We start from the raw sequence: 24,847 nt of genomic DNA, 5'->3' as shown, positions 1-24,847 counted from the left end.
AGGTACTTTAAATACATTTTTTCCACTACGATTATTAAATCCTTACTCTGTCACTCTCGTCCTTTGAAAACAGACTCTTCCTGGAGTTGACAGATGTGAAGGGTCTTCAGCTGCTGCTCCAGTCATCCATTAGTGTCTCTGTGGAGGTCGGCATGATGCAGTCATCATTTGTAAAGTGGGTTTATTAATTTAGTTAGGGATGGGGCCGAGGGCCAGGAGGCAAGATGGCTCCTTGCCGAGGCCTCTGATCAGAGTCTATTAACCCTGACACCAGCGCTCCCCTAGGTGGCCTGGGCTCTGCTGCAGCAGCACCAGCTTTGAAGTGCTTTGTTGTCTTTATGAGTCTGAGTTTCCTTTCCACTCCTTCAGGTCTAATAACTGACTTTTAAGGCTATCACCCAGGCCAGGGGATTTGTCTCAACGGACCCTGCATTTGCCATGAGGTAAAACTGAGCTGACAGCGGTCCCCAGCCTTTCAGAGAAAACACGCATTAGCCATCATAAGCATTTGCAATTCTTATTCCCAGCACCTCTCACCAAAGGCAATGTTCCTTTTGTTTTTATTGAACAGTGATTAAACATTGGGCAGAGACATAGAAACTGCTGCTGTGTGACCAAAGAGGGGAATGAGAGCAGCTTTCGCCTCCAAAGGAATTAGAGAGGCTTTCCTGAGATAAACATGAGTGGCCGTGGCCTGGCAGTGTGCATTTGGGTTCCTCCAAATAGCAAGGTCCAATGTGGAAATGGTTCCATGAGGTTTCTATAGTTACAGAATGAAAACAAGTTGTAGGTCAGGGCATTTTGACACACTAGTAGAACCAGGAGGCAGGCAGCTTACAGCAGAGTAGGGAGATCTCTGCTGACAAGAGCTTTGGGGCTGGTGGAAGCTGGGAAACGTGTGTGTGTGTGTGTGTGTGTGTGTGTGTGTGTGTGTGTGTGTGTGTGTGTGTGTGTGTATATCCCAGAAAGCCTCACATATGAAGGCCAGGGAGCCAGGCGTGGTAGTACATGCCTATAATCCTAGAAGTCAGGAGGCAGAAGCAGAAAGGTTGATGCAAGTTCAAGGCCAGCCTGGTCTACATAGCAAGTTCCAACAGAAAGAGGAGCGGAGGCACTAAAGATTGCCCGAGAAGGTTTTGGCTCCACATTTGCAGCTTTTATCTTCCCACAGGCTGGGAAGTGCTCATCAACCTATCAGCCTTGTAGACTCTCTATCACAGGTGTGGTGGCTTTTTTTCTGTTAAGTTGGATTCTCATTGGTGATGAAAAAATCTGTCAGGTCAGATCCTATCTCCTGTTTAGAAACGGCAACTTTTAAGTTCCTTAGTTATCAATCATAAAGAGAACCCTTTGCTGTGACTGAAGGACAAATGGTCGTGATGAACTTGAATGACTTTTCTAGGTGCAAGAATGCCGTCAGCGATTCAATAACACAGCTTTACTAGCTCATGAAGATATCTTGCCTTTCTCTGTTGCTGCCTCTCTAAGAAAAAGAATGGAAATAATATCCATTTTTTAAAGATCTATTTATTTATTATATACACAGACGGGGGCTCCAGATCTCATTACAGATGGTTGTGAGCCACCACCATGTGGTTGCTGGGAATTGAACTCAGGGCCTCTGGAAGAGCAGTCCTTGCCATCTCTCCAGCCTCAAAGACTTTCATTTTAAAAGTAAACCACAGGGCTGGAGAGATGGCTCAGTAGTTAAGAGCACCGGCTGCTCTTGCAGAGAACCTGGATTTGATTCCCAGTACCTGGTACACAGCAGCTCACAACTGTCTGTGCTTCCAGTTCTAAGAGCTCTCATGCCCTCTTCTGGACTCTGTGGGCACCAGGCACACATGTGGTGCACAGACACACACACAGGCAAAACACTCATACACATAATATTAAAACTAATAAACCATTTAAAAAATAAGCATCCTGGCAGTGTGATATAAGTGTTAAACATTAAGCTGCCAGGTTTGGATATTGGAATTTGGAGATCCTGGCCTGTTTTAGTGAGACCAACAAACTTATTTCTTTAGTCTCTAAGTGATAGGGAGTTACAATATTGGTAAGTGTAAAATTTTTAGAAAACATGATTGCTTGGGAAATATTAGTGCCTGATCCTCAGATGCTTTAATCTGTGGATCCAGGAACTCCAGGAATGTCCATGTCACCACTCTGGAGGCAGTGGGACCTGGAAGAATGGAGCCAGTAAATAGGGTGAACTAAAACCTCATGTAACAGCCAGCTTTATTCAGAGCCTCAGATAATTTAAACTCTGAGGGTTAAGCAGAGTCACCTGAGTAAAGTTGTCATGAGTTCAAGCTGTGTTCAATCGCAAGGACAGGCCACACATGGCAAACCGTGTTTCTTCCATAGAGTCCTATCGAGGGTGGTTAAGCCTTCAGCTGAATAACCACAAGCAATGTGAACAATCTGCATTAAACTCGCTCTATCTGATACCTCTGGGAGCATCACAGAATCACAGTCCAAGAACAATTCCAGGTCTGAAGAAACTGAGATTACAAGACTCTTGTTTTCTTGGCTGTTCTCACAAGCACTCAGAGTTCTCTTCACACAACTCCATTTCCACATGTTTTCTAACAGTCACCAACACTAAAAGTGGATGCTCAATGAAAACTCAGCTTAGCCGGGCGACGATGGCGCACGCCTTTAATCCCAGCACTCAGGAGGCAGAGGCAGGCGGATCTCTGTGAGTTCGAGGCCAGCCTGGTCTACAGAGCGAGATCCAGGACAGGCACCAAAACTACCCAGAGAAACCCTGTCTGCCCTGATGGTCCTGAAACTCGCTCTGTAGACCAGGATGGCCTTGACTCACAGAGATCCGCCTGCTCTGCCTCCCTAGTGCTGGGATTAGGGTGTGCACCACCACCAGCTGTACTGATATTTCTAAAGCAGAATACTCTGCTGAGAAGAGTAATACCATCCCATTTGTCAGCAGCTCTCTAGTTTGAGCAGAAGACTAGATCTGGATGCAATGGTGCATGTCTGTAACCCCAGCAATGGGAGCTGGAGCAGGAGGAGCGCCAGTTCGAGGCCAGCCTGGGCTATTGCAGCATGTCTTGTCCCAGCAAGACAGATGAAGACTGTTAAGGAGAACTCAATCATAAGGAAGTAAGGCTTGATGGGCAGATAAGAACCCCGATGTTACAATGTGCGACTTTGTGGCCCCATGAGAAGTCTTGGGGACCATGTGAGATCTTATCCTACCTACACCAATAGAAGTATGGAGAAGTTGGCAGAGATTTTAAATACCTGTTTACTCAGTTTTGAACTTCTAATACGTTTAGATGTAACATCGTAATTTTATGAGTACACAGTCTATTCTAGTGAAAGAATACTTTTTGTCTCTTCACTATTATATTTCTTCAGTGTGGAGCATCTTGTGCCACAGCAAGTGTGTGGAGGTGAGAATACCAACTCGCAGGCTCCGTTCTCTTGTTCTATCTTGTGGGTTCGGCGAAGTGAAATGCTTTTTAAAAGATCACTATGGAGCTGAGGGTGCTGCTTAATGAAACAGTATTTGCTGGGCAATCACAGGCCCCAAGTTTAATGTCCAGCACTGGAGAGAGAGAGAGAGAGAGAGAGAGAGAGAGAGAGAGAGAGAGAGAGAGAGGCAGAGAGGCTTACAACCAAACTACTTTCAACTGTGCTTTCTACTAAAGCAGATTTGATATATGGTGTGCTGTACAATCATGTTCAGTCAGAAGGAAAGGGCTAGCCCGGTGGGGGTGGCCCCCACAGTTCTGGATTCCGCTCTTTGCTGGCTGCCCTCCCTGCCTCTAGTCCTCTTACACAAGCCCAGGCTGACTCTCCTCGTTTGCAGATACATGTTTTATTTGTTTGTGTACACTTTTGTGCATCTGGGCATCTTAGAAGGGATACTTCAGGTGGCAAGGCAAATCGTCCTTCCTGATAAATGATTTGTAAGTCTGCCTGCCTCTGCCTCCCAAGTGCTGGCATTAAAGGTGTGAGCCACCAAACCCAGCTATCCCCCCCCACCCCTGCTTTTTTTTAAATAAAATTGAGCTGTGACATTTTAATCTATGCTTGTTACTTGTAACTTACTTTATTTTAATAATTCTAGCTGGCCTCAGCCATGTGGAGGATACCAACGAAAAGGAGGAGGTTGATTCTCAGAACACCTCCAAACAGGAGCAGGCTACTTTGCACTGTGTGAAACAACTCCCTGGACAGCCAGAACCTGAGCAGTCGGCTACTAGCAAGGAAGAAAGGCTGGAAGGTGGGAGGGAAGACAGAGTGACGTCCCAGGCTGGGAATGGTAAGTCCTGCTCAGATAGCAGCTGTGTGAGGTCTAGGGATATGGCTCAGTTGGTAGGGTTCTTCACAGGAGTCTGTGGTTTCAGTCCCAAGCACTGCATAAAGCAGTTGTGGTGAAAGTTTGTTATCCCAGCACTCAAGAGGAAGACACAGGGATATTGAGAATTCAGGGTCATCTTTGGTTACATAGTGAGTCTGAGGCTAGCCTGAGCTATACGAGACCCTGTTTCAAAACTAACCAACTAAAGAAATAAGTACCATAAATTTTAATACATAATGCTGTTACTACATTTGTGACGGACACCTTATTCCAAGTACATTTTATCCCCTTTTATAAAAGTTAAAAACATCTCCTCTCTCAGAAACATCTTTCAATTCCAGATGGCTCTCTGCTGTCATCAACACTACAGAGTATCCCCACCAACAAATTGCTGCTGCCACCAGGATGTTGCCTTGCCCAGCCACAGTGAGCTCATTGGCAGGGAGAGAGCTGTTTCCATCTGGGTAGTACATCAGGTCACAGTAATCAGATCGACAGAGAACCAACAGCCCTTCAGCAAATCTTCATCTTTTTCACAATGAATGCTTTCAGATGGCTGCACTCAGCACTTTTTAAGAAACAATGTTAAGGAACATAATTTCAAGGCTGTCTGAAGTGACCTAGAGAGATGCACTGAGGGTAGTGGTTAGCACAGTTGCTGGGCCACTGATGTGTTGAGGAGGCATTATCTGCACTCATGATTTAACTGGGAGTTTGGGGGCTTGCTTTTAGTTGTACTAGGGATCCAGCCCAGGGCCTTTGTATTTTATACAAATACTCTACCGCTGAACTATAGCCTTAGCCCCTTTGAATCTAATTATTAGTAGACTTGTCTCCAAGTTTTGTTTCTCCTGAAGAATTCTGGATACTGGGACCAAGAAAATACTATTAAGACTGATGAGGAATAAGCATGTCTTGTCAACTCCTTGTGGACGAGACAACAGCCTCAGGGAACCAGGCACATCAGTGGCACTCAGCAGGGTGGTCCTGATGCGCCTAATCAAATGAGCACTATTCAGTCCCAGCTGCAATATGCTCAGCAAAGAGGAGAAATCTCAACCCCTTCAAGTCTGGTAGTGGTTTCTGGTGCTGGGGACGCACCCTTCCAACAAACTGTCTTTGCAGATGATTCCAAATCCATGCTGCTTGTCCCCGTTCAGTCATTACCAAAACAGGCCCGGGCCTAGAAACCGGCCCTGACAGTTTTACTTCAGGCCTAGACAAGACTTGCTCATCAAATGTGTTGGTTTCCATACATAGCTGTTTCATCATTCTAACCCGCACAACAGTGAAAGGAGCTATTGTTGAAGATCTATTTTTAGTTTATCTATGTGTCTGAGCATGTGTATGACCATGTGTGTGATACCCAGAGAGGCCAGAAGGGGGCATCAGATTCCCTGAAACTGAAGTTACAGACAGTTGTGAGCCATCCAGGTGGGTGGGGGGCATCAAACTGCAGCCTCTGAAAGAACAGCAAATGTTTTTAGCTGCTGAGCCATCTCTCCAGAGAACAGACAGGCCTTTCAGATTATCTCTCTCTTTTTTTTTTTTCCTTCTTTTTTGGTTTTTCGAGACAGGGTTTTTTGTGTAGTTTTGGTGCCTGTCCTGGAACTCACTTTTTAGACCAGGCTGGCCTCAAACTCACAGAGATCCGCCCGGCTCTGCCTCCCGAGTGCTGGGATTACAGGCGTGCGCCACCACCACCCGGCTCAGACTTTCTTCTGTCTTCTTCAGGCACCTTGCCTTTGTATGAGACACTCACATTTTGTGCAAGTAAGAACACAGACCGGATCCACCTCTACACCAAGGTAAGTGTTACACAGATTCCGTGTCTCAGGATGTAAGGTCAGGCTTCCTTCACTTTTTAGTAGAGATCTTGTTTGGTTTGGTTTTGTTTTTCAAGACAGGGTTTCTCTGTGTAACAGCCCTGATGGTCCTGAAACTCGCTCTGTAGACCAGGATGGCCTTGAACTCACAGAGATCCGCCTGCCTCTGCCTCCCTAGTGCTGGGATTAGAGGTGTGCACCACCACCAGCTGTACTGATATTTCTAAAGCAGAATACTCTGCTGAGAAGAGTAATACCATCCCCATTTGTCAGCAGCTCTCTAGTTTGAGCAGAAGACTAGGATCTGGATGCAATGGTGCATGTCTGTAACCCCAGCAATGGGGAGGCTGGAGCAGGAGGAGCGCCAGTTCGAGGCCAGCCTGGGCTATTGCAGCATGATCTTGTCCCAGCAAGACAGATGAAGACTGTTAAGGAGAACTCAATCATAAGGAAGTAAGAGCTTGATGGGCAGATAAGAACCCCCGATGTTACAATGTGCGACTTTGTGGCCCCCATGAGAAAGTCTTGGGGACCATGTGAGGATCTTATCCTACCTACACCAATAGAAGTATGGAGAAGTTGGCAGAGATTTTAAATACCTGTTTACTCAGTTTTGAACTTCTAATACGTTTAGATGTACAAACTGTAATTTTATGAGTACACAGTCTATTCTAGTGAAAGAATACTTTTTGTCTCTTCACTATTATATTTCTTCAGTGTGGAGCATTCTTGTGCCACAGCAAGTGTGTGGAGGTGAGAATACCAACTCGCAGGCTCCGTTCTCTTGTTCTATCTTGTGGGTTCGGCGAAGTGAAATGCTTTTTAAAAGATCACTATGGAGCTGAGGGTGCTGCTTAATGAAACAGTATTTGCTGGGCATACACAGGCCCCAAGTTTAATGTCCAGCACTGGAGAGAGAGAGAGAGAGAGAGAGAGAGAGAGAGAGAGAGAGAGAGAGAGAGGCAGAGAGGCTTACAACCAAACTACTTTCAACTGTGCTTTCTACTAAAGCAGATTTGATATATGGTGTGCTGTACAATCATGTTCAGTCAGAAGGAAAGGGCTAGGCCGGGTGGGGGTGGCCCACACCTTTAATCTCAGCACTAGGGAGGCAGAGCCAGGCGGATCTCTGTGATTTCAAGGCCAGCCTGGTCTACAGAGTGAGTTCCAGAACAGGCACCAAAACTACACAGAGAAACCCTGTCTCAAAAAAGAAGAGGAGGAGGAGGAGGAGGAGGAGGAGGAGGAGGAGGAGGAGGAGGAGGAGGAGGAGGAGGAGAAGAGGAAGAGGAAGAGGAAGAGGAAGAAGAAGAAGAAGAAGAAGAAGAAGAAGAAGAAGAAGAAGAAGAAGAAGAAGAAGAAGAAGAAGGTGGCTGTACAGATACCAAATCACCACACAGCATCCATTGTTGGACCAAAATGACATTGAGTCACCAGAAACCAAGCAAGGTGGTACTTGTTACCCTTGTGGGCCTGAATCCCAGCCACCCTGTGGAGCCTCGACCTGAGGGAGGCAGACCAGGGAGCACGTGGAACTTCTCCACTCATCTCCAAGCAGTCTTTAGTGCCTGTGCCAACCTCATCATGGGTCCAGGCTGTGGCCCTCTCGCCATCACTGGGAAGGAGCAGAATGATGACCCCCACATGGATCTATAAAGATGATGAGTCAATAGACTGCCCAGTCAGAACACAGCAGGGCCTCAGAAGCCCCTTGGGTCGGTAAACACTCTATCATGTCATCAGTGTTTTTCCCCTTGAGGTGGGGACAGAGAGACCACAACAGTCCTGACGAAGGTGGAGTACCTAAGCAGCCTGCCAGCCTCCTGCCTGGAATTCCTGTCCTTAACATCTCTGTCCATGTCTCACATTGTTCTAAATACTTAGCTATCCATTACCATAAAAAGGCGTCATTCATCTACTGCCATTTCCTAAACTGATGTAGATGGATGGAATGTGGCATCTCTTCACAGCTGTGCCTGCATGGAGATGAAAGTTTACCTTTTCACCCCAGAACATGTAGAAGTAGAAGTTTGTAAAATCCCTAGTTCACTGCCTATGAGTGTACCCCATAAAGGAGAAGTCAGTAACAGAAGTTTAACACCCTATGCCACAGAGAACTGATCATTGCCAGGAGAATCCCAAATCCAGGGTTTGGAATTCCATCTCCCAACTTCAGAATTATGTAATTACATACACCGGTAAATATCATGTCATAAAGGCTTCCATCGTTTTCTTCTTCCAAAACAATGTGGACCGCCAGCACTGTTTGGACTAAGAGATGTGAACATGAGCAACCGTTGTTGACAGAGTGAACTTTATGGCGTTCACTTGTGCTCAAGAGATGACGCTCCTCAGTGCGGTTTCAGTTCCCTCCCAGGCAGGGGCATGGACAACTGGTCTTCACGGAGCAGCAGTCCAGCATGGCTTTGAGAAGCTGATTTTTCATAAGTCTCTAGAATTTCTCTGTCTCCCTTCCCCTCCTGCCAGTAACCATGGACAGCTGTGTCAACCCACTGGGAAGGGATAGACAGGTGTTTTATCGATGCTGTTGTTTGATAGGAGTTATGTCTTTAATACTCTAAAGAAGCTCACTTGGGGATTTGGAGGTGGTTGTGTTAATGTCAAGGATATGCTGTTCTTCTGTATTAGCTTACAGCTTTCCATCATCTCCATGTGTATTTCCAAGGTTAGGCAGTGGAGAAGTATGTCGGGGCAGGAAGTACAGCCTCCAGGCTGACGACAGAAAGCTTGGACTGTACACAGGCAGAGTGAAAGGACCAAGCAGATGCCATAACAGGCTGCTCAGTCTTCTCTCAGAGATCAGGCCTCAATTTCCGTTTCCTGAGACTAAGCAAGCAGTTCTGAGAGGCTCATGAACAGAAGACAATTAATCACTGATGCCCCTGTCACCAGGGACAGGGGGATAGGCTGCACCAAGCCTGGGCCACTGAGTCAGCCCCCACAGTATGTGCTAGGCCAGCCAGCCTCCCTGACAGCTCAAGGACAAAGCCTGGGACTTGTCCAGGCCTGCCCAAAAATGGGTAACTGCAACCCCCAACTAACCGTAGCCAATTAAAAGTTACTAACATGATTGCCACTTGCATAAACCAATCCCGAGTCTTCCTATGTAGTCTGTAGACCCCCAAGACCCCTCCCTTGCTTTACCCCCTTTAAAAACCTGCCCCATTGCTACTTAGGACCTCTCCTGCTCTGCTGCTATGTCAGAGAGATGGAGAGGCCCAGTTAACTTGCAACAGTAAAAAGACTCTTTGCTTATGCATCAGATTTAGTCTCTTGATGGTCTTTGGGGGACTCTGGGTATAAGAGTAAAACCTCTGCAATTCCCCTTAGCTCTTCAGGGGACTCATGTTGGTATGCCCTCCCTAGAATGTGCCTCCTAGTGGTTTTTGTTTGTTTGTTTTTTGTTGTTGTTTTTTTGTTTGTTTGTTTTTGTTTTTCGAGACAGGGTTTCTCTGTAGCTTTGGAGGCTGTCCTGGAACTTGCTTTGTAGACCAGGCTGGCCTCGAACTCACAGAGATCCACCTGCCTCTGCCTCCCGAGTGCTGGGATTACAGGCGTGCACCATTGTTGTTGTTGGTTTGTTTTTTTTTTTTTTTTTTTGAGACAGGGTTTCTCTGTGTAGCTTTGCACCTTTCCTGGATCTCGCTCTGTAGACCAGGCTGGCCTCAAACTCAGAGATTTGCCTGGCTCTGCCTCCTGAGTGCTGGGATTAAAGGTGTGCACCACCACCACCCCGCTCCTAGTGTATTTTTTTAGGGGATTGATCATGCTACATCATAACTAAACTTTTCTTATTAAGTAGTTACTAGTACCTACAGACTAAATTGCACTAACAATGTCTCCTCATCTGTTATCAGGATGGAAAACCGATGCGCTGTAATTTCATTCCTTTGGATATAAAATTAGACCTTTGGGAAGACTTACCAGCAAGCTTTCAACTAAAACAGAATCGCTCACTAGTAAGAACAGTTCTAAATACTCCAGTTGCATTTATTTGGAAGAAAACTATTTGGGTAATTGTAGACCTCATTTTTAGTCTAATGAAACAAACCTTACGGCTGTGGCAGACTCAGATTGCAGCCTGCACTTTCACCACCCAGGCAGTGTCTGTTAATTCCAGCGCTGCTAAGAATAAATCTGTTTCCTTGCTCAGTGATCACACCTGGTGTGGCTGCTGAGCACAGATCATCCTCACCTCTCTCCACTCCCATTCATCGGATCAGCAGCTGTGACACATCTGGCAGAATCGCACTTTGGCTTCTGAGGTTAAATTCTAACAATGGCATATTCCAAGAGCCAGGATAATACCACACTGTGACTCCGGCCGGACTCATGGTCAGAGTGACCCGTGTGCGCAGCGGCAGGCAGGCAGCTGCCAGGGAGACCTTAACCTCGCCCCTCCTCCATGGGCACGCTACCATTTACATTTTCGAAAACGTAGTGGAGTTTTGTTTCTTGATTTTGTTTTTACTACCCTGTTAATGGAAATGAAGCAGTGGGGGGGGGGGGTCAACTGCACCCCTCTAATAGGAAGAGAGAGCAGGGAGCTATTGTGTTTGGTGTCAGTTAGTACTGATGCTCAGATTCAGAAAAGATGGTAGACTAGATAGATTGCATAGATGCAGTTATAGATACATAGATATATGAGTGATAGAAATACATAGATGATAAGTAGTAGGTAGATAGATAGATAATAAAATCTATTATCTATAACTGATTGATAAAGAATAATTGTAATAATCCTCAATCTATTGCTGGCTTTTGTCCTGTAGTGTCTGAGGCCTCTAATACAGTGTGATCGTGGAAGGTGCACCATCCCCTGTGGCCCCTGCAGGGTCTGCCTCCCTGAGGCTAGCTTTCCCGGGCTGCTGCAGAGGTCTATACTTCTACCCTATTCTGCTGTCTGTGAGCACATTCTCACTGTGGGCGCCTGTGTTCAGAGCATGTCCTGGGATGCTGAAGTGCCTGCCATTGGAGACTCTGGATTGAACTTGGCATATACAATTCATAACATGAACATAGTATCAAGTTGAAGAACAACACACTATAGAACTCAAACTGTTGAGGGATGCTATAGGACATCGGTTTTCTCGTGTTGTAAATAACCTGACTTTCAAAGGAAGGGACATTGACAACTGTTAACTGTGTGTCATTTCCTTTCTACCAGATTTTGAGGTTTGTCCGAGAATGGAATAGTCTGACTGCCATGAAGCAGAGGATGATCAGGAAAAGTGGACAGCTGTTCTGCAGCCCAGCCCTGGCCTTAGAAGAGATCACAAGACAACAGGCCAAAGGAAACAGCACTAAAAGGTGACAGTGGCCTTTCCTTTGCGTCTTGTAGGACATTGCTTCCATGGCTGCCTCCATGGGCCATCTGAGGCACCTCATGGAACCATTAATGAAATTTCAGTAAGCTGAAGAAATTATGCTGAGGATGGAGTTTGTAGACAGAGTGCTTGCCTGGCATATACAAGCCCTGGTCTGTCGTAGCACTGACTAAGCCAGCTGTAGAGCACACACTTGTAATTGTATCCCTTAGGAGGCAGAAGCATAAGGATCAGGAATTCAAGGTCATTCTCAGCTATATGGGGAGTTCAAAGTTAGTCTGGGCAATATGAAACCTTGTTTTAAGAGAGGGAGGGAGGGAGGGAGGGAGGGAGGGAGGGAGGGAGAAAGAATTATACTTTAAATAATAGTTACATCATTTCATAGCAACATAGTTAGATATGTAGTGAATTCAATAAGATCTGCTGGAAGACATCAGGTTGTCTGGATTTTGTTTATTGGGAATCCTGCTCATTAACAGAGAGGTCAGAGACAGGGTTTGGTGCACCTGTTGCCTACCAAACCTGGGCAGTTACAACAGAGAGACCTTTCACCCTGAGAGCCACAGAGCATGCCCTGGGACTCTTATCTGCCATGCAGATACAATAGGGGCTGTTCCTATGTAACACACCATCGCGTTCCCAGAAGAGGAAGCTAACTGTCAGGTCCGTGATTGTAATAAGGTGAATTGTGACACATTTGTACTATCACCTGCCATCTTCACCAGAAGTCCATGTCTAACACCTGTGTGTGACACTGTAAGCATCTGTGTCTGGCTTCAGTGAGTTTCTCTGTGATCATCAACCCTGGCTCTCTTAGCATGGAACAAAGTGTGCCAGGAGAAGTTGCCAGCTGCTCTGTTGGAAAGTGCTTTCTTTGAAGGAAATCACAGTGACAGACCTACCCAGTACACCTTCCCCCATAAGTCTACATCTGCGTTAGTAAATAAGGGACTGGAGGAATGGTCCAGTGGTTATGTGCACTGGCTGCTCTTGCCAAGGACCTGGGTTTGGTTCCCAGCACCTGCATAACAGCTCACAACCATCTGCAACTCCAGTTCAGGGAGATCTAGTTCCCTCTTCTGGCCTCCAGAGGCACCATGTTCCCAGAAGTGGGAAATAACTGCTCTAAGGGTCAGGTTTCTTTCTAAGAGTAGAAATGTCTGGAGCCGCCTTGATTAAGGAGGAGTCAGCCGTGGGAACAGAAGGGGGAGAGTGAAGGAAGCAGTTCCCAGGGTTCGTCTAGATACCTTGCGGACTGATCACAGCAAGGGAAGTCTTGCAGGTAAACCTTTGCAGCCGCAGAGGGGACAGCTCAGCACTGGGGTGCTGGGCTGGGGCCTCAGTGAGTGGCAGGAGGAAAGGTGTGTCCGCAGAGCAGGTGTGGGAGACAGGTGAGTGGCCAAGGGCTGCCTGAGGCAGCAGTAGATTCCAAGTCTTTCCCCTTGCGGTCCTACCTGATTATTTCTTAGAGAAATTCAACCCAAGAGCCTCTTAGAAGCCCTCAGCCCAGTGGGCATGAGGGAGAGGCATCACACTTCACTCCATAGGCATACACAAGGAGGATTCGATTCTTTAAAATATGAAATGTCAGGCTGGAGACATGGCTCCGTGTGTACATTGCTTGTGTGAGGACCAGAGTTCATAACCCCAGCGCCCACATAGAAGCTGAGCTGTCCCAGCAGTCAACTCAGGACACAGACAGGGCTCTTTTGGGCAAGTTGACTAGCAGGACCAGTCAAACTAGTGAACTCCAGATGCAGCAAGTGACCCTGTTTTGGTAAAGTGGAAATTGGTCCAGCAAGACACCTGACATCAACTGTTGGCCTTCACAGGCATGTGCACACACAGACACAGACTCTCCCTCTCTCTCCCCCTCTCTCTTTCTCTCTCTCACATGCACACACGCACGCACGCACGCACACATACATGTCTCAAGAAGAGCAACAACAAACAAGACGTGGGCACTTAATTTTGGGGTTCCTGAACAAATGGTTAGGTTCCCACAAGATCAGGCACCAGCAAGCAGCCCCAGCAGTGACCGGCCTTATCCAAGCTGAGGCCTTGCAGCTGGCTTCCAGGTGACTCAGTCTGGGGTGACTGAGAATGACCAAGACCAGCAACCACTGGGTTGGTTCTGAAAGAGTTCCAGTTCTCAGCGGCCAGGCCTGAGTGAGCAGCAGCCCTGTCAAGTTGGTCCTCAGCAGCAGATCAGCAGCCCGGGATTATACCCATCACTGTGAGCTACTTTCCAAAGCACATGCTTCTTAAAAATGTCTCACTTCTCGAATCTTATCCAGAACTGGTTTTGAGGATAACAGTGTTCCTTTTCTGTTTGACAAACTGAGATTTACCATAATCCTTTTTAATTGTTGTTTTTGTTTTTTGTTGTTGTTGTTGTTGTTGTTGTTGTTTTTGTTTTTCCAGACAGGGTTTCCCTGTGCAATTTTGCTGCCTGTCCTGGATCTCGCTCTGTAGCCTATGCTGGCCCCAAACTCACAGAGATCCGCCTTGCTCTGTCTCCCAAGTGCTGGGATTAAAGGCGTGTGCCACTATGCCCAGCTCAAAGCAACCCAGACTTTTAACCTAGAGAATCTAGTTCTGGGGATGTAGTATATATGTGTGTATGTGTTTCCATTGGGGGGGTGCATGTGCACATGTGTGTATGTCCATTTTGTGTGTGTGGGTGCATGTGCATGTGGAGATGTCAGGAATCATCCTCAATTGCTTTTCTACCTTATTCATTGAGGCGTGTCTCTCAAACCCAGAGCTTACCTGTACGGTAATGTATGAGGCAGAACTTCAGGTGAGATGCCACACACATCTGGCAGTTACATGGGTTCTTGGGCATCCAAACCCTGGTTCCCACATTTGCTCATCAAGACTTTAACCCCTAAACTGTCACTCTAATCCCTATCTATACAGTTCATGTGTAAAAAATACAGTGGAGGCTGGAGAGTGCCTCAGGGGTCAAGAGCACTGGCTGCTCTTCCAGAGGACTCGGGTTCAATTTCAGCACCCACACGGCAGCTCAGAACAGCCTATATATAACTCCAGCTCCAGGAAATCAGATGCTCTCTTTTGATTCCAACATGTACTAATCACACAAGTGGGGCACAGATGTGTGTGCAGGCAAAACAGCTATACACATAAACCAAAGTGTTTTAAGAGACTCGTGTCCTCCCTAGAGTCTAGAGCAGTTTTTAAATGTGGTGGGTATAAATGTATGCTATTGCCTAACAGCCCACTAATCGGAAACTGGGTACAAAGATTATCCCGTGGTTTATCCTCCACAGGGTGGAGTCCCTGGAACTGTTAAAATGGATGTGGAGCTGGGCAGATGGTTCAGTGAGTCAGGAGAACTTGCTCTGCAAGCATGAAGGCCAGTGTTCAAAACCCCATCACCCATGTCAAAGAACAAAACCAAAGCTGGGCATGAAGAAATTCATATTTAAATTCATGTGGAACTTAAAATATCAACACTAAGGGTAATAGCATAGAAACTGGGCCATGCTAATTAGAAAAAAAATGAGTAATTGCATTTCATCTACTTAATTCCTCCTTCACTTTAGTTGAATTACTTCTGAGGATCGAACCCAGGACCTTGTGCTTGCTAGGCAAGTGCTCTAGCACTGAGCTAAATCCCCAACCCAAATTACTTTCTTTTTTACTTCCAGCACCTAAACCAGGTGTGTTACTGCTAGTGTGTGAGGTCCTGGCTCCCACATGGAGAGGTCTTTGTTCTGCTGAGGCTGAGGCGAGTGAGGGAGCAGCAGCCTTGAGCTTATGGGAGAACTGCTGGACTCAGCTCAGTGAAAGAATCACTGCACAAGAGCTGTGCAGTGTTGTAGTTGACTGAGGTGAGAAGTCCAGAAAAGGAGGAGGGGCACTCTTGGAAAGTTTCTGCGCAGCTTGAAAGGCGGTGTCCTTAAGACTGTCAGTCACCGGTTTTGATCATTTCTTAGGCCCGCAGCCACTCTTCCCACCCCCACCCCCCGATTTTGAAAATTTATGTATTCTAGTTTTCTTGCTACAGTAGAATTCCAGGAAAGGATTTGTCCGGCTTATAGTTCCAGGTCACACTCCATCAGGGAGGGAGGGAGGTTGGGAACTTCTTGAGGAAGGAACTGAGAGGCAGGAACCATGGAGGTTTGCTGCTTGCTGGTCAGCTCTCTGGCTTGTTCTGCTTGTGTACACGCTGCTTTCCTATACAATGTGGGACCGCCCACAGTGGGCCGGGACCTCCTACACCCCTGACCTATCAAGACCACCCCCCAGAGACATGCCCACAGGCTAGGCAGGTCTAGACAATTCCTCAACCAGGCCTTCCTCTCAGATAATCCTAGACTGTGTCTAGTTGACAATTAAAAATCACAAGGTGAGGTTGGGGATTCAGCTCAGTGGTAGAGTGCTTGCCTAGCAAGCGCAAGGCCCTGGGTTCGATCCTCAGCGCTGGGAAAAAAAATCACGAGGGACTCTTGAATTTCTTAGAGAAGTAAATATTATGACAACTGATTTGGAGCAAAGATACATGTTTCCCACAGAACAAATAGCAGCCAGAAGGACAGGCACATTCCAAACTTCGTGGTCAGCACAGGAAACATTGCATCTTGCTTTGCCCCTTCCCTTTCTCCAGGAGCACTGTGAACAGAAGTTACAGGTACTTCTTAAGAGTATAACTCAGTGTACACTTGACCAGCGTGAATGAGGGGGCTTCCAGAGTCAGTCTTGGGGGACGGGGATTTGCCACCGAACCTCAGCTCAGTTCCTAGAGCCCACATGTTAGAAGGAGAAAACCAACCCCTGACTTGTAACAGAGAGAGAGAGGAGGGGGGAGGGAGGGAGGGGGAGAGAGAGATAGTTTTTAAAAAGATTTAAGGATCTATAGAGCTGGCTTGGTAGTTAAGAGTACTTGCTACTCACTCTAGAGCATCTGGGTTTGGTTTCCAGCACCCACATTACACAGCTCACAACTGCTTCTTACTCCATTTCTAGGGGTGGGGTCTGATGCGCTCTTCTGGCTCTGTAGGTACTGCATGCACCGTGTGTGTCTGAAAATACAGAAAATAACTGATGGTGGTAATGCATGTTGTTCTCCGAGACAGGGTTTCCCTGTGTAGCTTTGCGCCTGTCCTGGATCTCGCTTTGGAGACCAGGCTGGCCTCGAACTCACAGTTCACCTGTCTCTGCCTCCCAAGTGCTGGGATTAAAGGCATGCACCACCACCGCCCGGCTGGTAATGCATATTTTTAATACCAGCACTTCAGAAGCAGGGCCAAGCAGATCTCTGATTTCAAGGCCAGTTTGGCCTACATAGGAAGTTCCAGGCCAGCCAGGACTACAGAGTGGAACTCAAAACAGAAAAGAATATAGAAACTCTTTTTCTTTTTATGTTTTATTACTATATATTAATTGCACATAATAGTGGGTTTCATTGTGACATTTTCATACATGTATACAATGCAGACAATGCATTCGTTCATTCTCACCCCCCATTCCCCTCTCCTGTCCCCTTTCCACTCCCACTGATCTCCTTCCTCTCCCCAACTACTCTATCTTCTGCATCCACACCTATGTGTGACCTGTGAACTTGCTCAGGGTTGCTGACATGAACATGGTTGAAGACTTCGTTACTAGTGTGTGGACACCTCATCAGTGGCTACACACTGAGCAATGTCTCCTCCTCCCCCAGAAACTCCTATGTGAGAAAAATCTATTTAACATCGAATTGTTCTAGATACATCACTAAAGAAGACGTTGCCACGGCCTCCATGACCAAGGTGAAAACTGATGGGGGCCACATCCGTCTGATCACCAGGGAGTCCAGGCCGCAGGACCCTTCTTCAGAGTAAGTGCTCCGTGATACTTAGACATAGGAAAGAGTGTTGCTTCAGACTCATACACCAGTTTCTGTGATAATAGCCCCCATGGTGTGACCACTTTAGAGGTCCCAAAACTGTCATGATTTAATAGTTTTTTAGGCCTTCTGACAACCCTCATAGGCCCATGAGCTCATCATCTTAGACATCAGAGTTGAGGAATAGCCAAAACCAGGAGCCTATGTGACCTGCCCCAAGCCTAGGTCAAGATGCCAGCAGACGTGAGCTCAGGCCTGCACACCCTGCCAGCCTGGCACTGTTGCAGTCATATCAGCCTGGATGGGGTCCTGATCAAGTGAGCGTGTGTCCTGCTGGGTTTCACTGCTGTTTGTTATCTGATCAACGTGGAGTTTAGCTGGAGAAACCTGGTGTTTAGCAAGTGTTCTGTTCTAATCCCTTTCGCTCTGGCTGTGACAGTCCCTTCACCCTGTAAGGCAGCAAAAAAAACAAACAAACAAACAAAAAAAAAAAAACAAAAACAGGAAGATTCCCTAGTGCCCTGAGGCTGCGGAGGTATAGAGGCCTCCAAGTGGGTCGCAGTGCATCCACTAGGGTTCTGGAGATTTCACATTAGTTTGAATGAGCATTTCAATATCTCATTGTCCAGCATCATCTGTGTCTGGAGGTGCTCAGTGGGGGGCACTTCGGTGCCTGACCGAGGCTGCTTATGTGGAATTCACTTTTGTGGCATGGCTTTTCTCAAACTGGCTGGATTATGGGGTCCTGACACAGCTATTTCACCAGACTGGACAGCAGATCTGAGGCCTCTCGACCAAGCAATGGCCCAGCTTCATGGTTTACCCTTGGTATTGTTCAGTTGTAGAAAGCCTGGCAGAGCTTGGGACCCGTCTCTGAATCCTGGCCCAGCAGATCTCACTGTTGAGCCATCCCTGTCCAAAGGCTACATCCAGGCTGTGGACAAGGAAGGAAGGCCGCTCTGTCTCCGCTGCCAGCATCCCACCTGCCAGGCTGAGCAGGGCTCCAAAGCCAGCGCCTGGGACTCACGGTTCTGCTCCCTGAAATGTCAGGAGGAATTCTGGATCCGATCCAATAACAGCTACCTGAGAGCCCAGGTGTTTGCAGTAGAACATGGTGTGTGCCAGCTGTGCGGTGTGAATGCCCAGGAACTCTTTCTGCGAGTGAGAGATGCCCCTAGAAGTCAGAGGAAGGATCTTCTAGACGCTGCCTGGGCTGCAAAGCTCCCACTGGAGCAGGTATGTGGTCATGGCCTGTCGGGGCAGTGGTGCGGTCCGTGGTGAATGCTGACAGCTCTGTCAGTTTCTAACCCTGTTAAAACACCTACAAAGGGAGAGAAAACAACCACAGGCCATCATCCAGCTTCCGCAGTCACTGTGCTGGCTTCCATCTGTCTGGCTTCGTTCAGTCAGCTCGTCTTCATTGTGCCTCTCCTGGGTAATGCCCGCCTGCCCCCCTCTCTCCACTCCTGCCTTCTCTTCCCCTTTCTTCCTTTCTTTCTTCCTTTCTTTCTTTCTTTCTTTCTTTCTTTTCTTTCCTTCCTTCTTTCTTTCTTTCTTTCTTTCTCTTTCCTTCCTTTCTTTCTTCCTTCCTTCCTTCCTTCCTTCCTTCTTTCTTTCTCTTTCTTCCTCTTCTTCCCTCCTCCTCTCCCCTTCCTCCCTCGTCCTTTCCAACTCCTCCCTTCCTGCCTTTCTGTCTCGCCCTGCCCCTCCCTCATCCTCAGCCTTCCCTCTCTTCTCTCGGCTCTTCCTTTTTTACATGTTGCACATGACTAACAGAACCAAATTCCTCAATTACAGAAAGTGCATGTTTGCCTCTCCAGACCGGCTCATTTACTTTGCTCAGACTAGGATGGACATCCGTCTTCTTTCTGCCTGGAAGGCTGTTTGTCTTGGTTGGGTCTCTAGCACCCCTCCCTTTTAATACCATTGATGGGGAAGGAAACGGGATCGTGTCCCTGCAGAGTTTCCTTCACCCTGTGTGTCTCACTGATCCACGCTGTGTCCTGACACGTTTTCCGCACCCAACAGCTCCCTGGGTCATGGCCGGATGGTCCAGGGTGTGCTGGGATTCCAGTTCTGTCTGAAGAGGTTATGTGGTGGTGAATGACTGCAAACACAGACCTGTGCCACTTCCAGTATCTTAGGGTAGGCTTAAGGGGGGACCCCAAAATGCAGCTCACAATGAGAAGGCTGTGTGTGTGTCCATTGTAAAGTACAGTTTTAGTGAAAGTTTATGGCCAGGTATTGTGTGAATACACAGTATTCACTTAGCTTCCCAAAGCACAATCAGAAGTCTAAGCTTACAAAAACTATTCTAAGTTTCCAACTAAAGGAAAAGATTTCATTTTGTGGTGTGCTTAATCAAAAAAAGGGTCACCCAAGCAATCTTAGCCCACTGAAATATCCAGTGAATTCCTGTCAGCTAAACAAACTATATATTTTTAACCAGGTATGGTGGCGCACGCCTTTAATCCCAGCACTTGGGAGGCAGAGGCAGGAGAATCTTTGCCAAGTTCCAGGCCAGCCTGGTCTACAGTAAGTTCTAGGACAGCCAGGGGTACATAGTGAAACCCTGTCTAAAATAATTATTTTTAAAAATTTGTATATTTTAATTTAATTTCCCTGCTACATTATGATAGAATTAGCTAACATTCATTTCTAAAAGATGAATTAATGTAGCTCTTGGATCTAGAGAAACACACCATTTCTCTAACACTGTTCCTGAGATTCCCCCGCTCTAACTGATGAGGGAGAGGCTGCACCCCTCGGAGGGATGTCAGTCAATACTGCCTGCCGCCTGGGCATGCGGGCTTCCTGAAGCTGTGTGCTGAAATGACTAAGGATCATCTTGAAAGTGACCTGTCTAGGAATGTAGCAGTCACATGGTAGACACTGCACCCAGGAGGGCTGAGGGAGGAGTCTTAGCAGGAGTCTTTCATGAGGCAAATTCAGCATGTTGAAAGCTGGTCTCCAGGGATCTGCTGCACATTTACCAGGGAAAATAAAGACACGTCTTCTGGATCATTGAGTCTGTCAGTTAAAGATGCTCAGAGAGGAAAAATTGGCTGCAAAAAGCAGAACCAAATGGATTCTTTTCTTCTCAGAATATGCCATTTAGAATGACATTTGTAGTTATTTCTAAAACTCAGTCTGTACCTTCTAACAAAAGGCTGGAAGTTCAGTACAGGGAGAGACAGGCAGGCAGTGAGAGAGTCAGCAGGACAAACTTCCCTGCACCAGCTGGCTGCTTGGAAACTCCCTGGGGGTCGGCACTCTTGGTCAGGTCACTGGTCCAAACCAGAGCCCTACACACTTCCTTAAAAGTGCCTTCCTTACAAATGTCCAGTTTGGCAGCACCATCTACTCAACAGGTGTCTTTTTTCCAGGGTTCATGTTTGACACCTGTCTTAGTTAGGGTCTCCATTGCTGTGAAGAGACACCGTGACCACAGCAACTCTTACCAAGGAAAACATTTATTTGGTGCTGGCTGACAGTTCATAAGTTCAGTCCATTATCATCATGGCGGGAAACGTGGTGGTGTGCAGGCAGACATGGTGCTGAAGAAGGAGCTCAAGAGTCCTACATCTCCATCTGCAGGGAGAAGGAGACTGAGCCACACTGGGCGCAGCTTAGCAGAGGGGACCTCAAAGCCTCTCTCCAGCAAGGCTACCCTCATTCCAAGAAAGCCACACCTTCTAACGAGGCCACTCCCTGTGGGCCAAGCATTCAAACACACGAGTCTTTGGGGGCCATTCCTATTCAAAACTCCACAACACCTTTGTCAACTATTAGGGGTCCATGGTTGTATGGGTCTGTTTCTGGGTCCTCTGTTGTATTCCACTGGTCTATGTGTCTGTTTTTGTGCCAGCAGTATACTGTCTTTGTCACGCTGAGGTCAGGACTGTGATGCCTCTCGCTGTGTTTCTTTCCGCTTTAGGTTGAAATAATCATGGGTTCCTGTGGCCAGCATTCATGAAATTAATTATAATTTCTTTCTTATCCAAGACTAAAAAAAATAAAAAAACATCTTACATACTAATCTCTGATGTTTAAACAGTTGCAGTACCCTAGGGCATGCTGCTTTTACTATCTCAGGTAAAATGTTCAGATAGATCTCATTAGAGCATGGGGGATCGATGGCTAAGTGTGTGTGTAGACTGGCCTACATGCTGGCTGTTTGAGGTAGCTCCAAATATGCAAATACTCCAAATATGCAAGGTACAGAAGTTTACTGTGGAGATTTCCTGCTGTGCCAGGCCATGGAAGCTGGGAAACTGTCTGATAAATAACGAAGTTCGGGCCAGAGACGGGATGTGACTCAATTAGTAGGGAGCTTGCCTAGCACAGGAGGAAGCCCTTGTAGTCCCAGCTGCATAAACCCAGCATGGTGCTGCGCTCTGGAAGCCCAGCATGTGGAGGTGTTAGAGGAGGGCCAGGAGTTCAGGGTCATCCCTGGCTACATGATTAGTTTGATACCAGCCTGGAATACAAGAGATCTCTCTAGAAAATAAAACCAAGTACAACATTGTGGATGCTAGTGTTAACCTGCTATTGATATAGGAACAAATGTATTTAGTTCAACAATGAATGGTTATTTTCGTTATTAATATTGAGAAGCCTTAATTTCCAATCTGTTCTTACTTTCTCACTTTTGGTTTTATAAATATATAAAGCAATTTAAAGGGTCAAAAACCAACCAGTTTCCCCCGAATCTGTCAGAAGCCCTGGTATCTTATTTTTGGTTATAAGGTTCTCCAAATACGTTAGGGGGAAAAATCCTTTAGAAAGACATTTTATTGCTTTCAAATTGCTAACCTAGCATTTTGTGGGTTTTTTTTTTTTTGTTTTTTGTTTTTTTTTTTTTTACTCACAACAAAAGCTATAAAAGACATCCTAATGTGTTTCTCCCTGTGATTTTGCTGTATAAAGGGATTGCACAGTGCACAGCCCACAGTTCGTATAGCAAATCTGGAGAGTTGCTGATTATGTGTTCTTCCCGCAGCTAAATGACATGCTGAGGAACCCAGGAGAAGGCCACTTCTGGCAGGTGGATCACATCAAGCCGGTGTATGAGGGAGGGGGACAGTGCTCCCTGGACAACCTGCAGACACTCTGCACAGTGTGCCACAGGGAGGTCAGTGACACACACATCCCTGGGGTCTGCACGCAGTGGGGCGAGCTGGGTGAGCTGGGAGCAGAAGTCTGCTGCTTTCGTCATTCTGACTCTTGGCTCTGTGGAAGTTCAGAGTCCCAGACTCGAGAACCCTGCGACCCTCTTAATTCATTCTCTGGGCAGAGGGTGCAGCTCAGTGGGTAGATCACTCACTGAACACACATGAGGCCCTGGGTTCCATCCCCACTGCACAAACTGGGTGTGTTAGTACACTCGGGAGGCAGAAGCAGGAGAGTCAAGAGTCAAGACAGCCTGGTCTCCAGAGCAAGTTCCAGGACAGCCAGGGACTCTGTCTAGGGGAAAAAAAGTTCTAGGTCAGCCAGACATGGTAGTACAGCACTCGAGAGGCAGGTGGATCTCTGAGTTCAGGGCCAGCCTGGTCTATATAGTAAGCTCCGGGATAGCCAGAGCTAGACAATGAGAGTTCATCTCAACAACAACCACAAAAAAGAGTCCAAGGCCATTCTCAGCTTCTTAGTGAGTGTGGGGCTGGCTACAGGAGACAGTGTCTGAGGAACAAAGACATCACCAAAAGGAACACCATCTTTCCTGTATTTGTTTGTTTTTTGGATTCTCATGAAAATTTTTATTCAGACTTAGCAAAAGAACCAATTCTATCCCATTTGACTTCCTACAGTGTCTTAAATATTGAGTTGGGAATGAATTTTCTGAGCTTGGCCCAGATAATAAGAAGAGCACAAACATTTTACCCAGTGAATGCTGGGGACTTCTAGATGTGTTCTAAGCACCTACTTAGATGAGGATGCATGGCTTCTCTTAGTCCCCAAACACAGGATTCGTAGTCTACTGGGCAGTGAGACATTCTCCACAAGAATACGTTTTCTCACCAGGCGGTAGTGTTGCATGCCTTTAATCTCAGCACACAGGAGGCAGAGGCAGGCGGATCTCTGTGAGTTCAAGGCCAGCCTGGGCTACAGAGTGAGTTCCAGGACAGGAACCAAAACTACATAGAGAAACACTGTCTTGAAAACAAAAAACAAAAAACAAAACAAAACAAAAAACACATTTTCTCCTGAGACCAGTAAACCCAGGATCTCAGGACGCTTGCCAGTACTGCCAGACTCCGCCTGTGGCATGGAGCACCTCCTGTGGGTTAAGCATTGCACATGTGGATAATGTACATTTCCAGACTACAGCACAGTCCTCTCCTAACGTGAACCTTGCACTTGCTGACTTCTAGAGAACTGCCCAACAAGCCAAGGAGAGGAGTCAGGCGAGACGGCGCTCCCTGGCATCGAAGCATGGATCAGACATCACTCGGTTTCTGGTGAAGAAGTAGAGAGAGGTGTAAACAGAGCAAATGGCCTGCAGGTAGAGGGATTAGACACAATGTCTCTTCATGTTTCTCTAGTATTTCAATAGTGCAGATACTGAGGTGTGACTGGAAGTATTTCTGTGGTTTTGTGACTTCCTGCAGATTGTCAATTATGTTTCAGTAAGATTTTGTTCAGCTTTTGTTTCCCCTAATACACCTTTATCACTGCATTGTGCATAGATAACACATGATAAATATATTCCTAATCACCTGACAATTGCTTCTTGATTTGCCTTGCTTCTGTATTGTGTGGAACATTCCAGAAAAGTCAGGGAAATTTTGGAGGTAAGCCATCATTACTATGGAATTCTAGGCAGACCATGACCAGCCTGCTTCCTGTACAAGAGCCTCCAAAATAGGCTTGGGTGTGTGTTTTGGATGTTGCCTCCTTCTGGGCCAGGCATCTTTATGAAAAGATACTTTTTGTAAATAAACTAATTGTAACAATGGTATCTATGTAGAATTTGTGTGCTCTGGGCAATCATGAGAACAAATGATATAAAGTATAATGCCACCAAAGCCTTGGGGCCTGGTTCTCTGTTTTCTGTTTTCTTTCTTTCTTTCTTTCTTTCTTTCTTTTTTTTTTTAATGTGTAAAACCAGGCTAATTGTCAAAAGAGCTTTTGTCTCCTGGTCTTTCTTTTTCTTTTTTTTTTTTCTTTTTTCTTTTGGTTTTTCGAGACAGTGTTTCTCTGTGTAGCTTTGCGCCGTTCCTGGAACTCGCTTTATAGACCAGGCTGGCCTCAAAATCACAGAGATCTGCCTGCCTCTGCCTCCCAAGTGCTGGGATTAAAGGCATGCGCCACCACCGCCTGGCCTTTTTTTGTTTTGTTTTGTTTTGCCAGAGCTGAGGATCGAACCCAGGGCCTTGTGCTTGCTAGGCAAGTGCTCTACCACTGAGCTAAATCCCCAACCCCTATTTTTTTGGTTTTTCAAGACAGGGTTTCTCTGGGTAGCTTTGCACCTTTCCTGGAACTC

At 46.6% G+C, this 24,847-nt stretch overlaps 1 protein-coding gene across 1 annotated transcript in view; it reads left to right on the top strand.

The window, feature by feature from the left end:
- The window catches only part of Zranb3 (zinc finger RANBP2-type containing 3), a 145,726-nt gene extending 121,347 nt beyond the window's left edge, over window positions 1–24,379 (top strand). Inside the window, exons 14-23 of the mRNA XM_036201990.1 lie at window positions 74–175; window positions 3,385–3,419; window positions 4,100–4,294; window positions 6,068–6,141; window positions 10,038–10,139; window positions 11,348–11,490; window positions 17,242–17,352; window positions 18,201–18,597; window positions 22,364–22,495; window positions 23,736–24,379. Of these exons, the coding sequence (XP_036057883.1) occupies window positions 74–175; window positions 3,385–3,419; window positions 4,100–4,294; window positions 6,068–6,141; window positions 10,038–10,139; window positions 11,348–11,490; window positions 17,242–17,352; window positions 18,201–18,597; window positions 22,364–22,495; window positions 23,736–23,834 (1,390 nt within the window). The 3' untranslated portion in view covers window positions 23,835–24,379. The remainder of the gene's footprint in view (window positions 1–73; window positions 176–3,384; window positions 3,420–4,099; window positions 4,295–6,067; window positions 6,142–10,037; window positions 10,140–11,347; window positions 11,491–17,241; window positions 17,353–18,200; window positions 18,598–22,363; window positions 22,496–23,735) is intronic.
- The last annotated feature ends 468 nt before the right edge of the window (window positions 24,380–24,847 follow it).

This window comes from Onychomys torridus, chromosome 11, assembly GCF_903995425.1.
Source record: "Onychomys torridus chromosome 11, mOncTor1.1, whole genome shotgun sequence".
NCBI classification, from domain to species: Eukaryota; Metazoa; Chordata; class Mammalia; order Rodentia; family Cricetidae; genus Onychomys; species Onychomys torridus.
The sequence above is the reverse complement of the archived record's forward strand: the minus strand, read 5'-3'. Positions and strand labels throughout refer to the sequence as shown.